At 42.8% G+C, this 14,044-nt stretch overlaps 1 protein-coding gene and 1 pseudogene across 4 annotated transcripts in view; both read right to left on the bottom strand.

The window, feature by feature from the left end:
• The window catches only part of Kalrn (kalirin RhoGEF kinase), a 581,802-nt gene that overhangs the window by 351,707 nt on the left and 216,051 nt on the right, over positions 1-14,044 (bottom strand). For all 4 annotated transcript variants that reach the window (XM_063225109.1, XM_023562599.2, XM_063225110.1 and 1 more), the window contains exons 8-9: positions 4,368-4,499; positions 1,582-1,812 (exon numbers count right to left, since the gene is read on the bottom strand). In XM_063225109.1, coding sequence (XP_063081179.1) covers positions 1,582-1,812; positions 4,368-4,499 — 363 coding nt within the window. The remainder of the gene's footprint in view (positions 1-1,581; positions 1,813-4,367; positions 4,500-14,044) is intronic.
• Positions 4,514-13,738, bottom strand: LOC134470521 (protein kinase C iota type-like; annotated as a pseudogene).

Below are 14,044 nucleotides of genomic sequence, written 5' to 3'. Positions count from 1 at the left end.
TGAGTCCTGGGATTACAGGCACACGCCTCCACACACAGCTCTGGGGAGGACTGTTACCCACTCTCCTTACAGCCCCTCGTGGTGCTGCAAAGTTCAGCTTGGTGTCACAGCCTTAAGAACAGTAGGACGACAAAGAGAAGGCAACAGGACTGTGACACCCACAATCCATGGCCAGGTCATCCCTCAAGAGTCACAGAGAGGTCACAGAAATAGCCATAGGCCCTCCTTTGTGCCAGCGAGGCTAGCACCTCGCTTCTCAATCACAGCCTTGTTGCTCTGTGCTAAGGGATGATATATTTATTTTGGAAAGCTCCAGATGGCAGGAGCAAGCAACTGATTCATTTGCTTCTCCATTCCCACAGGCCCATGAAAGACCAGAGCTGCCACGTCAGCACTGCCCCTTCTCCACCACATCTGTCATCAAGTGGGGCACTGTAAGGGAGTCAGGGAGGCCTAGGAGAGGAGCACACCTGCAGGCCGTTCCTCTTCTTAGGGCTGACTACAGGGGACGCCCCCACTTTAGAAGGTGTCACAGTGATAAATATGTCCCTGTCCTGCCTGTCTATTTCAAACACTCAGCTTTCGTCCCCTACCCTGACAGCGTGAAGACATGTGCCATGGGCTCTCAATTCCCATGTTTATTTTGCTGTACTTCTGGATTATACCTGGTCAATAACACAGAAGGATGGAAGGAGAGGGGACCGTTATTTCACGTGCATAACCCTGCAGTTACCTAGTAACCACAGAATTCCGGAAACAGGTGTTTGAGCCCAAGAGCCACAGTTTGCCTCCCACAGAACCCACACAGCGATGACTGTGGCCCCAATTCACCTCAGACCCAGCTCCTATCAAGCTTCTCTAAATCTCAGCCCTCTGGGTAAGATTCCCAGGGCTCCTGAGAGAGAAACAGAAAGTACAAGGGGAAAACAATGGGCTTTTCCTCTGAAAAGGCATTTGTGGCAACACTGTCCTTTTATGGTTACAGACATACCATTTCTTTATTTATGCAGTAAAGCAAAAGCCACAGAATGGTATAATCATGCAAAAAGACAGATAATGCTAGAAGAAACCCTTAATCATGGAATGTGCAGTGAATGACAGCCCATATTTTAAATCCAGTTTCACAGCTCCAATTTTGCCAACGAATCTTCTAAAAGTCCCTACCCCAACCCCTGCTCTCTTTAGCTACCCCCTTGCTGAACAAAAAGTGAGCTTTCTTTATGTGGTGCCTAACTTGTGCTCAGATAACCCTGTGGCCGCCAAGTTGCTTAGCAATCTCAAGGATCAGGCTCACCAAACGAAAAGTGATACATGTTTACAAGGGATTTCAGAGACTAAGCCCCACTTCCCAGTACCACACAGTGAGAAGGCCAGCTTTAAGAAGCTGCTTGAGCAAGCAGCATGCAATCAACAGTTTCAGTGTGTTTTCTTTGTCTTTGTAGGGTACAAGCGAGTAGCTGGGCGCTGAATCATCACCATCCCTCTAGTAGGGGTCTTCCATGCCTGATCACCAGGTCAGGTGGTCCAGTTTAGCCTGTCTCTCAGGACAGATGATGGGCACAGGGAAGCAGAGCCAGTTACCTGCTGCACATCCTGCTGGAAGACACAGAGCTGTAGCCGCTGGTGGAGCCGCACCTTGCGGTGCTGCCAGATGCTCTCAAGCCGCCGCTGGTGGTGCAGCACCTCGTGTACCACGTCCAGCACCTGGTGCACCGCCTTGGAGTAGTTGGCTGTGGCTGTGAGGGACTCAGAGTTCCCGGGACTCAAGGGACGCTGCAACACATCCAGCAGTGCTTTGCCATCTTGGCTGACCTGCAGGAAGGAAAGGAATTCAGAGGCAGGACACAGAGAAGGAAAGAGTGCTCCCCAGGGGTTCCTGATTAGGACTGAGAATCTCAGTCCTTCCAGGCTCACTGCAGCCAAGCAATATGCCTGCCAGCCACAGCGGCTATGTCCCAGCCTGTGGCTCAGGGGAGGGCAGAGCATCTGGAGCTGGGCGGAAAGAGGAGCTGGCAGTGGGCTGGCCAGTTGTCCACAAGACCCTTGCTCTCCTCTTACTTCAGCTGCACAGTGAGCGGGGATTCTGCCTCGCCATGCCTTTGCCCGAAGTCTACAACAGTGCCTCAAAAAGGCTTTGGTGGGTATTTTGAATGGCGCGCTGATTATATCAGACAACAGAACTTCATTTCAGAAATGAAGTCAAGTAGAAGCTACAACTATAAACCTTTCCTGTTCTTCCTCAGTTTTCTGTATTTGGGCCTAAACTTCTAGATGTGTCATCAGAGGCTCTGGGCCTCAGATTTTTCATCTGTAAAAGAGGAATGACAGTGGAACATACATCACTGAGTTGTGGTGAGTGGTGAATTAGCACAGGCGATGTTTGAAATAGGCCCCACCACAGAGGACCTAGTATCTTCACCATCTTTCCTAGTTCCTGTCTTCTTCATTTCCTTAGCAGTTTTCCTGTTTTTAAAACTTTCCCTTCCCTCCATATAGTCCCACTTTCTCTGCTGAACCGCATCTTTGTAGCACAAGCAGAGTAGTGTAGCACCCTTAGACTGTGGACAGACGGTCGTTCCCTGGGCTCCCCAGCATCCACTCTCAGGGCTGACAGAGTCAGGGTGCAAACCCTGTCGTTCCTCTTCCTAGATCCTGGCACAATAAAGGGCTAGCAGTAATTCTGGCAAGTGGCATCCTAGAATCAAAACCTTGGCCCTACACTGCTGGGCAGAATATTCAGTAAAACATGTCTTTCCAGTTCACTACAGAGATCAAGGGGGAGTAATTTGGTTAATAAAAAACCGAAGTTGGTTTGATGTTGAAATGGTCTCCTTTTTCTAATCAGCAAGCCGAGAAAGGAGGTTTGCTTTCATATTCAGTCCCACCATGATGAACAGGAGGGAGTTTGGGACCCAGCATCTGCCCGGCATCTGTCCTTCAGGCTTGGTTGAGGGGCGGGCTGTCCGGGAACAGAGGTAGCTTGAATCCTTCTGTGGAGTGACAGAAAGGTTCTCTGGATTGCACAGCTAAAACAAATGCTGTGTAGGGTGTGGCTGAGGTGGGAGAGGAAACCATTATCGCCCACTCAATCCTGCCACCTCTATCTCTCATAATTTATTGCCAGGCAAGGTCGTTTATAAAGAGGAAATGCCCTCTAGAGATGTGATCGGATAGTATTCTATGGCTAAACCCAAGACAGTTCTCTACAGGGAATGCTGTCTCTGGGTACTCTGTCTGGGCCAGGGTAGTTACAGACAGGGGTGGGTCCTGGAAGTCCATATCACAAAGAGTTCTAGTCCTCTGCCTCAGCCTCCACATCACTAGGAGTCCTGGATTGCCCCTGATCTCAGAAGAGGGGAGAAGGTCAAGGTCCATGTTGCTGGAGCCTGAGAGTAAGTTGGGAAAACTATGGTCCAAATACAGGGACACACATACCTCTCCCATGTGAAATATGTGGGCAGCACATTTGCTGCAGTTGTGCCCTATACTTTTGTATTTTACAAAGATACATTTAGAGATTCTTGACCCACAGGCAGAAGCACAGTTTTGTCAGAAGAGAAAAAGCCTTGGACTTTTGGATCAGACCTGTGGAGATCTGACTTGGTTCACACAGCTTCTCTTCTGTTCCTCCCATGGCGACAAGACCTCTTGCCATGCTTAGTTCATATTACTGTCAGGCTGGGACAAGTGTGCTACATGCATTGCACTTATAAGCCTGGGCACGACCACGGGAGGTAGATGTTAGCACCTCCATTTCATGGAACCTGAGGCACAGGAAAAATAATCTGCCTGGGGTGACACAGCTAAGAATCAGGGCAGCCAACATTCAAACTCAGGTTGGACTATAACAAAAACCCTTATTCTTACTCAGAAGACATCTCCTTACATTTCAACATGCAGCAAAGTCCCCTTCACATCCATGGCCTCTTTTCACACCTGCACCCCATCCCCTCCTGTGTCTCCGTGTGGATTTTCCAGTGAGAAAGTTGGTAGCATCTGAGATGCTGCTTCAGAAAGAGAGTGGCAGGGCCGGTGTGCAGACATGGGGGAACTGGCCTTGCTTCTTGCCTTCTCCTCCCCCATGGGTAAATCTAGTCTGCACAGATGGGTAGGCAGGAGTACGTGTGTGTAACAGGGAAAGGTGACAAAGGATGTGTATACCATTTGGTACCTACTAATGGCCCCAACTGTGCCTGCTCCTAGCCAGAGATCTACAGTTCATAAAGATGTTCATAAAAAGGCAGGAGACAAACTGCCTCTCTTCTAAGTTCAATTAAGTCTATTCCACAGAGCTCAGGGTAGTGCTTTTTACCACCCACTCAGCCATACACATGCCCAGGGCCCCAGCTGCGTCTCTCAGTTCTCACCTCTGTGTAGGCCTGGGTCACCTGCTCATACAAGGTCTGATGGTGATGGATTGCCAGTTCCAAGTCCTGCATCTCAGATGGCAGGCCACCTTCACTGCACATCTTGCACCAAGCATCCACTCCGGACAGGAACTAGAAGGAGAGGCCACGTGAGTGAGTAGGGGAACACGGGGTAGCGAATGGGTGAATTATGTGGACATGGTCAGACACATTGGGTACAAGTGTGAGGACATATACGGGGGTTCAAAGAACATGCAGTAGCCAAAACTTTTCCCTGTAAACTAGTTTCCAGTACAATACATGCTTTGGGGGAAGTGTAGCTTCCACAGGAAGGGCTAAGGGCTGTTATGAAACTGTGGGACAGAGTAAGATATCTGGATGCTCACATAGCAAAGGACAGCGCTGCTGTGGAAACTGCACCCTATGGCCCATGGCCCCATGACAGCATCTCTCTCTGTGTGTGTTCACAGGCACAGAGGGGCTACACACACTATCTGTGCACCTGTGTGTTTCCGAGTGTGAAAGGAAGCACAGAGTACCCCATGCATGACCATCAGGAGCCACAGGACCTTGTGATGACCATGCCAACAGTGGAAGGAGACTAACACTCAACAGGATTTGTGCTTGGGTCGACACAGGAGAGTGGCAGTGGGGAGGGACCCCATAAGGACAGACTATGCCGTGCCTACAGTGGCTCCTGAGATGTGACTTACAGATACAGATTTTAATAGACATCAAATTATTTAAAAATTAAGGTTAACAACTGTGGAAGACTATGGGCCTCAATGCACAAATGGTGAACTATTTGAAATCAGTCAGATTTATTAGGTGGAAAAATACACCTTTACCATGCAAATAATTCTTCACTCAATAGTCTGGAATGGTTCTGTCTGTGATTCCTCTTGCTTGGGTGCATGGCTCCATTTAAATTAATTGCCTAAATACCTTTTTATCTCATTGCCTAGAATGGCCCATAGGAGGATAATAAAGTGCTGCCTGAACAAACACATGGAAAAAAACACGATTGAGTCAGGTTTTTTTTTTTTCCTCCCTAGCTGAAAAGAAGCATGGTTTATGAGTTTCCCTGAAGGACTGGTCATACCTCAGAAAATAACATCTAAAAAGATACAAATAAAACTGCTTCTGACCCAACTCAATCTATGAAACATCAAAGAAAAGTCAGCTCCCCCCGGTTACTTTCAGTTCAGGCACTGTGCTCCCTCCTGCAACTGCTTGACTGCTGTCTCAGTGTCACCGTCAGCTTTCAGCCTTGGCCTTTCCATTCTGTACATACTGTGACACATTAGGCCATGGCCTGCAGGTCTGGAAGAGTGCCAGGTGCCATCCAGTATTAGCCTGCACATACTTGCTGGCATGTCAGGAGTCTCTGCTGAGTTACTGCTGCACCAGTAACTCCTTTACAGAGGAACCTGCAGGCAACTCAATGCTCTCCTATCAACTGCAGGAGCAGCTCTTCTGGTAGGCCCTTGACAGTTCTCTGCAATACTCTAATAGGAGTCCCATAGTACAGCACACACAATGAACGGTCAGCTCTAGGAGAGGCTCCAGAGGTACCGGAAAGCATTAAGTCTTCTTTACCAGTCTGGATAAACCTTGAATAAAGCGTGCAACTGATAGAGCTAAAGAGAGGACAGGAGACTGCACATCAATATCTACATGTCCCTAAGAATGAACCAGTCACTATTTACAAATGAGAGGGAGAGACAAGTCGAGTTTCCTCTTCAAGTGTAGGGCTATGCTTGACTTGTGACACAAATATTTATTTCCACGTATGGGAAGGTTATGAGTGAAATAAACAGGTGTTGAAAATAAAGATACTGGATAGCAAATGAAGCAACTACCCACAGGAACACTGTCCACCTTCCATGTTCCATCTGTGGTAGCACATGTTCCTAATAATCTGGGAGATTTATGATTAGCTCCCTACTAAGGAAGAAGAAACAAGCTCAGAACAATGAAGAAACTTGAGGGGGCTGGGGATTCAGCTCAGCAGCTAAGTGCCTGCCTTTCAAGCACGCAGTCGTGAGTTCGATCCCCGTTACTGATAAAAAAAGAGAAAAGAAAAGAAACGAGCTAATGAGTACTGGGCCATGATTGGAACCCACAAAACCGGCCTCAAAGTCTAGATTCTGGGTTATCTCACTCTGCTTTCCCAGTCAGACTGGGTGACAGAGGGAGAGATTTAAGACATGCCATGTGTCTGATGTTCTTTTACCTATAAGAGGTTCAAATGTGACACCAAAAAAGAAATTTGGAGGTTAAGACCACAGGTTTTATTTTTTTTTGGATATGTGTTATATGTTTGGTTTAAAGATTTTTTAACGTGAGAAAGAAGGTACACAAATTACATTATAATGACCAAGGCTGTATGCTACATGACAAAATCAAAATAAAACAAATTTATACAGTAAATGCACCAGCACTGAACTAAGTACTTGAAGATTAATCCAGGATGTATATGCATAAAATGATCTGACCACAGGCTTATGCAAAGTTAATTAAGTCCTAGAGTACCAAAATGCTAACCATTCTGACTGCAAACTGCCTTATTCCCCTGGTGAACATTTTGAAAGAACTTTTATATAATAAGAACTTGCATTACACTGAAAGACAGCAAGAAACAGAGTACAGTCAAAAACACACTTGTAATGCAATTCTACATAAAATATATACAGTAAATCTGATTGTTCAAAAATTTTAAAAACAAAAGATCATCCTGGATAAAGGTTAAAACCTCATCAAGGAAAAATGCTCACCAATTGTATATCACTGGTATGAAACTGATAAGGTTTTATTGGTGGAAAGAAGAAAGATATCTAATAAAGTCACACATTTAAAATTTATCCAGAAACACTCGTAAGGTTGTAAATTGCTGCTTGTACCATAAATATACTTTCTATTATTTGACCGGAGTGTAAAAGAATAACTGTAATATATAAGAATAACTAAAACATGTACTATAACACATTAAGTACGTAGTGCAATTCATTTCAGGGGCAGAGTTCTTCAAACTATTTTTATTAAAATTAGTAGTTAGCAATTTGCTATTTAAAGAGTTTCCAGATATAACATTTCTCTGTTTTAGTACCATTTCTATGAAAAGGACTTGAAAAGTAACTATCATCATCGAAAAAAGTTAAAATGGCACAATCTTAGTTAAGTTTTTAGGTAAACTATCTAGTTGTAAATTTAGGATGATTTAAAATTTGTAGGCATTTAATAAATTATCTTTTTCTTTTCTTTTAGATGCCCAATTTCATTAGAAATGTAACTTTTTAAAGCTTGGAGTCATATGTTATCTTTTCTTCAAATAACTGAATTTGAAAGTGATGAAAACATCAAAGAAAATGTTTATACATAATCACAGGTTCATTTGCAAGGTGAATATGTTTCTATTAATGCCTGGAACTTGTTTTAAGACAAAAAGCAGTATACAAAACATAAATAGGGAATTCTCACATGTCAGATATATGAATATGATCTTGCTTTTAAGTGTTACCCTTTGCCATTGGGCATTCAGAATGCAGAATAATCACATAGTGTATTTGTTTAAAATGCTTATTACTGAGCCCAAATTATAATTCTTTTGGGCCTTTGAACCGTATTTTGAGAAACACATTAAGTTATTCTTTTGTCCTCTGCTTAACAGTATATTTATGGTGTAATATTTCAACATGGTGAAATGAATTCCACTATGTATTTCAGAGGTTATCCTACTAAATATAAAAGCTTAACTTAGGAGATAGAACTATAATATATGTTTTCTGTACATTTGTTCAAAATTGATGTTTTTTGGATTTCCCTAAAAACTATATAAACTGGGACTCTAATATACAGGTAATATAATTTGGAGTAAAACAAGCATAGTTAAGACATTCTATTTAAATGACAGATTATTTTTCTGTATAGTCAATAATAAAAAAATACTAGACATCTATCTGCACTCAAAAAATGGAATATGTTTACAACTTTGGTTAACAAGCAATTGCCTCACTGTTATTTAAGTCATATCATAAAAAGTATCTTTATCAACAAAAAATTTCAATATTCTCTAGTATAAGCTATAAGAATCAAATATGACATCTAAATATAACTACAAAAAAGAAATTAACTACTAAACAGTTATATATTAATTGTATCCAAACTGGTGACAAGGTTTTCCGTGCATTAAATAACAATGTAAACAATGCTTAGCTGAAAGATGAGGATCAGACTCATTCTTTGTACATCAAAAGGTGATTGATATACACAAACCCTGCAAATTCATATCCATCCATCCTCCTACCATGTCATTGTCATCTGGGCTGAGCTGGACAGGTTCATCAGTAAACTCAGGATCAAAGTTATCCCAACTGAACTCTCCAGAAATATTTGGTTTAATGGGAGGTACCACCTGCTTTTGCTTCATCATGTTCCAGTCAACATTTTTCAAAGAACAGATGTTCCTAGATAGCAGCAAATTCTGTTCAAGGGCTACAACCCAATCGTATCTCTGGGTTTTTGTCCAGGAAACTCTCCAAGACACTTACAGCTTGCACAGACAAATAACATGGCATGTCAATATTTCTTTCCAAAATAACTTGCAAGAGCTTACTGTTCGTGCATTGATCAGGGTTATCGAGGCTCTCAAGATGAAACGGAGAATCTCCAACCATCATCTGGAACATTAGTACTCCAACAGTCCATCAGTCCACATTGAAACCACAGTCTTTGTGAGAATTTCTGAAGCACTGTAAACAGCAGTGCCACAGAAAGTGCCAGTCTTATCTCCTGGCTGCCGCCCTTCCTTACACAAGCAATAGTCAGTGAGTCCAGTGATAACACTGTCCAATTTCAAATTTCTATATAGGTCTAAACTGATTTCTACCAAGTAAAACCTGGAATGTGCTTCTGGAAGGATTCTTTGCTGCTGCACAGGAAACATCAGGTCTCTTCCATTTATGTAGTCTAGAATAAGGGACAGTCTGCTTTGTGTCTGAAAGCAAGAATGCAGTCCAACAAGAAAAGGGCGATTCGATGTCTGCTCCAACACGTGCTTCTCTGTCCATACACGATCAAGGTTGGCACACTCCATTTTCACCACTTTCATTGCATAGATATGATCTTTTTTTAAAATCAAACTAGTAGTACTTTTGCATAACTTCCTCTCCCTATTACTCAAAGAAAATCAAAGTCCTGAAGACCTAAAACATATGAAGCTTTGCCACTTTCCCTGTGGTTACTTGACTAATTCTCCTCATCCACTTCTTCCAAACCTTCATGACTTTTTGGATTAGATGGGATTACTATCTGTGTTGGGTTTAAAGTCACAGATGACTCACTCATTGGCGTGGTGCATTCTGGTGGCAAAGAATGCTGCTCGCATTCAACTGTGACAAGTGTGTGGCACTTAAGCACCAAGAGTTTACAGCTGATACACTTGTATACCCTCTGTCCAAATGCTGTCACACAGTCTGAGCAGATAGCAAAATTAGCACACTTGGTGAAACATCTGGCTCGAAAAGTGTGGCCATTGGCATGATAAACCTTTCTGCAGAGGTGTGAGCTCTGTGGTAGATGGATTTATCTTCAGGAGAAGGCCTTTTAGGATGCTCTGGTACACGAGGCACTTTTGGAGGGTCTAGTACACAAGGTGACATATGAATTAATAGTTCAGAATCTTTGTTAAACTCAGAAAGCAAAAAGCCATCTTGTAAATCTAACAGACGTGATATATACTATACAGGTCTCCTTCTTCATCCACACATTTTGTGCTGAAAATCTGTTTATTATCAAATAACCAGGTGTCTTGAACTTCATTGCCCTTATAGGAGGAAAAAAAGTCTCAAGACATGTTGTCATCATTTCTTTTCCATAAACAGGGCATGTCAGATGGAGATGTGGGAAGTACTTGGGAAGAAGGGACTATTGCAGGGTTGGCCACGCAGGGAAACTGGTATGAATGGCTTGATGGGCAAGGGCAGCCTCACTGCCTGCACTGACCACACTGGCCGGACTTCAGCATCACTCCCTACCAAGTGACTTCCAGTGGTGACTGGGCCAAGGCGTTTGTATAGTAGGCTTCTCAGTGTCTCTTGGGGGCTTGCCACTGTGACTTTGGTCTCTATCCCTGGACACTTTTGTCTCTCTAACTTTACTGCTGCTGGCTCTGGGGAGTACTATGGAGAGCTACCAGGTATCTCAAGGCTTGATGAAACTTGCTCCTGGATCTTTGAAGTTTCGGTTTCATTGGTATCTGGGCTTAGGGAGACTTCGAATGTGTACCGTGATTTTGGTGGATCACTGGTGGCTCAGTCCTGGGGAGAGCTTCACTGGGCTGTCTGTGACAGTTGGGCGTCTCCTGCATCATGGCCTGTGGCATCTGGATGGAGTCAATGTCTTCTCAATATTTCACATATACTTTCTCTGCCTGGGGTCCTGTGGTTGTGGCCTTGGGAAGTGGAGAAGCAGCTCAGCATATTCGCAGTTGACTGTCTCAGGGCAAATGAGCTGGAGAGATGGTTGGTACTGGATCGTGATGCCTGCTACAAGGGTTCCAAGTTTTTGGGGGGCCTGTTGCCAGGAAGTGATGTCGTATCTTGAGTTCCAATAACTGATAAGGAAACCTTATGGCTCAACTTTTTCTTCACACTAAATAAGTCAGTGGCTAATTACTTCTTTTATTATTTTTATCTAAGTATCTATGAATCTTTTATCTATCATCTATCAATTAGCTTTTTACTTTTGCCTTTTATCTTGTATCTTGCATCTCCATATTGAACTATTAGTATAACCTTACATTTTTTTTTCAGATATGCAATAAGGGTCTCTGTAAGTCACAAAATTGGTCAGGTTGGACTCCACTTTGTAATCTTGTCTCAGGTGCCCAGAGTGCTGGGATTATAGTCATACACCATCTTGCCTCATTCAGCATGGTTTATAGGAACAGAAATATTGGGAAAGCTGCTGGGCACTACTAGCTATTGGTGGCATCTTCACTTTTAAAGCAGTGTGTGTGCATTGATACTGCTCACACTGCTGCGAGGTCTTTTCCATACAAAGAGGCATTTTCTCTGAAATGCAGTACTAGTGATTTCAACCAAGAGAGCCATGAAATTGTTGGGTGCTATTCTTTGTTCCTGTCATTTCTATTTAATTAGGTAGTACTGAGACTTGCTAGAGATTTCCACAATAATTTTCCTTAAGAGATAAAAATGTTTGTTTCAAAGTATAACCTTGTGGGGGCAGGTAGTGGTTCCATAGCAAGTTGCAGCTTTGAGGTACACATATGTGATTAACTATCATTCTTAGCTAATGAACTTAATACCAAAGTGTAGTATTCAGTACAGCAACATACTGCATTCCCACAAAAATAATATGTAAGTAGAATGACCCAAATGGAACAAGCCCCACCTGATCATCACCATGGTGATGGCCAGGGTCATCCAGAAGATTATACCTCGGCATCCTCTTGCTCCACAGCTACTCTGTAATGGCAGGTAAAGCAAGGACATGTTGTTGAGGTTGCAATTATTTTCTGGTTAGGTTTTATTTTCTGGGAAACATAGTGGGGCAGGATAGCACATGGTGACAACGTGGCAGAGTCTTTGTAATTACCCCAATGGTGATAATGAACACGTAATATTGAAACGTTCCTTTTGGCCACCTGGAATCACTGCCTGTCCTCCTATCACAATCAGCCCATGTCCCAAGTGGGTAGTCTGCATTTTCTAGCTGTGAGGAAGCTGCAGCCATTCAGGATTTAGTGTTTTTCTTCTTTGAGGAGCTTATTCACTCAGGATGACCATACTGATGGGAGAGAACAGACCCAGAGCAACCCCTCACTCTCTCAACATGAGTAGATTGTGCAGGACCTCCCAGCATGAGAGCCACTCTGCGTGGAGCAGTGGTGAACTGCTCCCAAACACCACACCAGGGCAGCAAGACCACGAGCTTTAATGTTAATGACATGTCTGGGTTGAAAGCACAGCACCCACAGATTGTGAGATTTTAACAACAGTGTGTTAGTAAAGGTTTAATAACAGCATATATGTGCATGTGTGCATATGTATCACAAGTATACACACAAGGGTATTACAAATTTTGCTGATGTAAAGCTCACATAATACACAACTTTCAAAGAATAACATAGCGCTCTATCCAATGAATTCTCACAGAATGCTTTCCATACTCTTGCATTCATAGTCACCCTATGTTTGCAACTGACAAATTCACACAGTTCGAACACAAACACTGGGTGACACTTTCCCGTAGGTTGAACAGGAAGAGAAAAGTGCAAATATCTGAAGACATATGTCAGCACACTACTTGTTCATTAGTGATGCAAGCAGCTTTTTGCTGAATGTAATAATGATGGTTTTGAATAGGAGAATATTTTCATTTTGTGTGCAACTCACAGTGTAACAGCTATAAATGGAACATTTTCAAGTTAAGTGCATTTTTAACATTATTCTTTATTTTAAGACTGTAGTCATTCAAGCAAGCAAGTCCTGGTGTGCGGCATATGATTTCTAAGGTATAAAACTTCTACCAGACCTGGGAATATAGCTCAGTAGTACAGCACTTGCATCATATATGTGGGGCCCTGGATTTCATCCCCAGCACCACAAGCAAACAAACACACAGCCTCTTTATATCATAGTCTTTTTAAATTACTCATGACCAAGTATGAAATGAGAAGAGATGACCCATTACAAGAGCACATTACAGAATTCATACCATAGGGGAATAAAATAGATAAGAATAACCTCAAGAACATAGATAATAATAAAAATACAAGTTGGGTGTCATAGCACGTGTCTATAATCCCAGCACTTCTGAGGCTATGGCAGGAGGCTTGTTGTGAGTTTGATACCAGCCTGGGCTACAAAGTGAGTTCAATGCCAGCCTGAGCTAAATAGTGAGACCCTGTCTCAAAAAGACAAAACAAACAAATGATCAAATAAACAATCAAACAAAAAAAAATCCCAGTAAAATAATTAGGAAGTGAATTTTAGGAATTTTTATTAACTTTATTTTTTAATATACTTGATTATAAATTTAGGTTTCAGTAATGATGTATTTAACAACTAATTCACAAAGTTCCTGCAAATTTAACAGCTTGCTCCAACATATCACAGGCTTTTAGGGAGGTCGCTTATTCTCTGATCTTTAGCATACCTCTCTATAAAACAGGTAAGGTCACTGGTCAAGGCCTAGCCACTTATTAAGTATACGGCAGCAGTAACTATGATTTCTACTACATTGTTGTCTATAACAAATTGTATCACTACTGATTTGTTATCTATAACAAATACTTCATGTAGAATTAGTTTTCCTGCTCTCAGCACTCAATGGTCGCTGTACCTTCATCCCCTTGGACTCTGTGCAGAGAATGTAAGGACATTAAACAGATGGTCAACACACATGCAAACATGCCCAACAATGAGCTATTGAACAGTATTTAAAGAGGATTTGGGTCCCCGGTCATACGGGTGATAAGCAAAGCTACCAAAAGTTAGTGTTTCCTGTGTAAACAGGGGCCATGTAAGGGTGGAAGACCAGTTGTTGCTGCAGCTATCTGGCAGAAGCTTGGGTGTTTCACAAATACAGCAGAATGTGCTTCTTCCTGGCCATCCCCTGCTTCCGTACCCTTCCCACCACCAGCAGTGCATCTC

This window comes from Cavia porcellus, unplaced genomic scaffold (genome assembly GCF_034190915.1).
Source record: "Cavia porcellus strain 051 isolate PalLab524CR breed Dunkin Hartley unplaced genomic scaffold, mCavPor4.1 scaffold_15, whole genome shotgun sequence".
NCBI classification, from domain to species: domain Eukaryota; kingdom Metazoa; phylum Chordata; class Mammalia; order Rodentia; family Caviidae; genus Cavia; species Cavia porcellus.
This window is presented reverse-complemented; position numbering and strand designations above follow the sequence as displayed.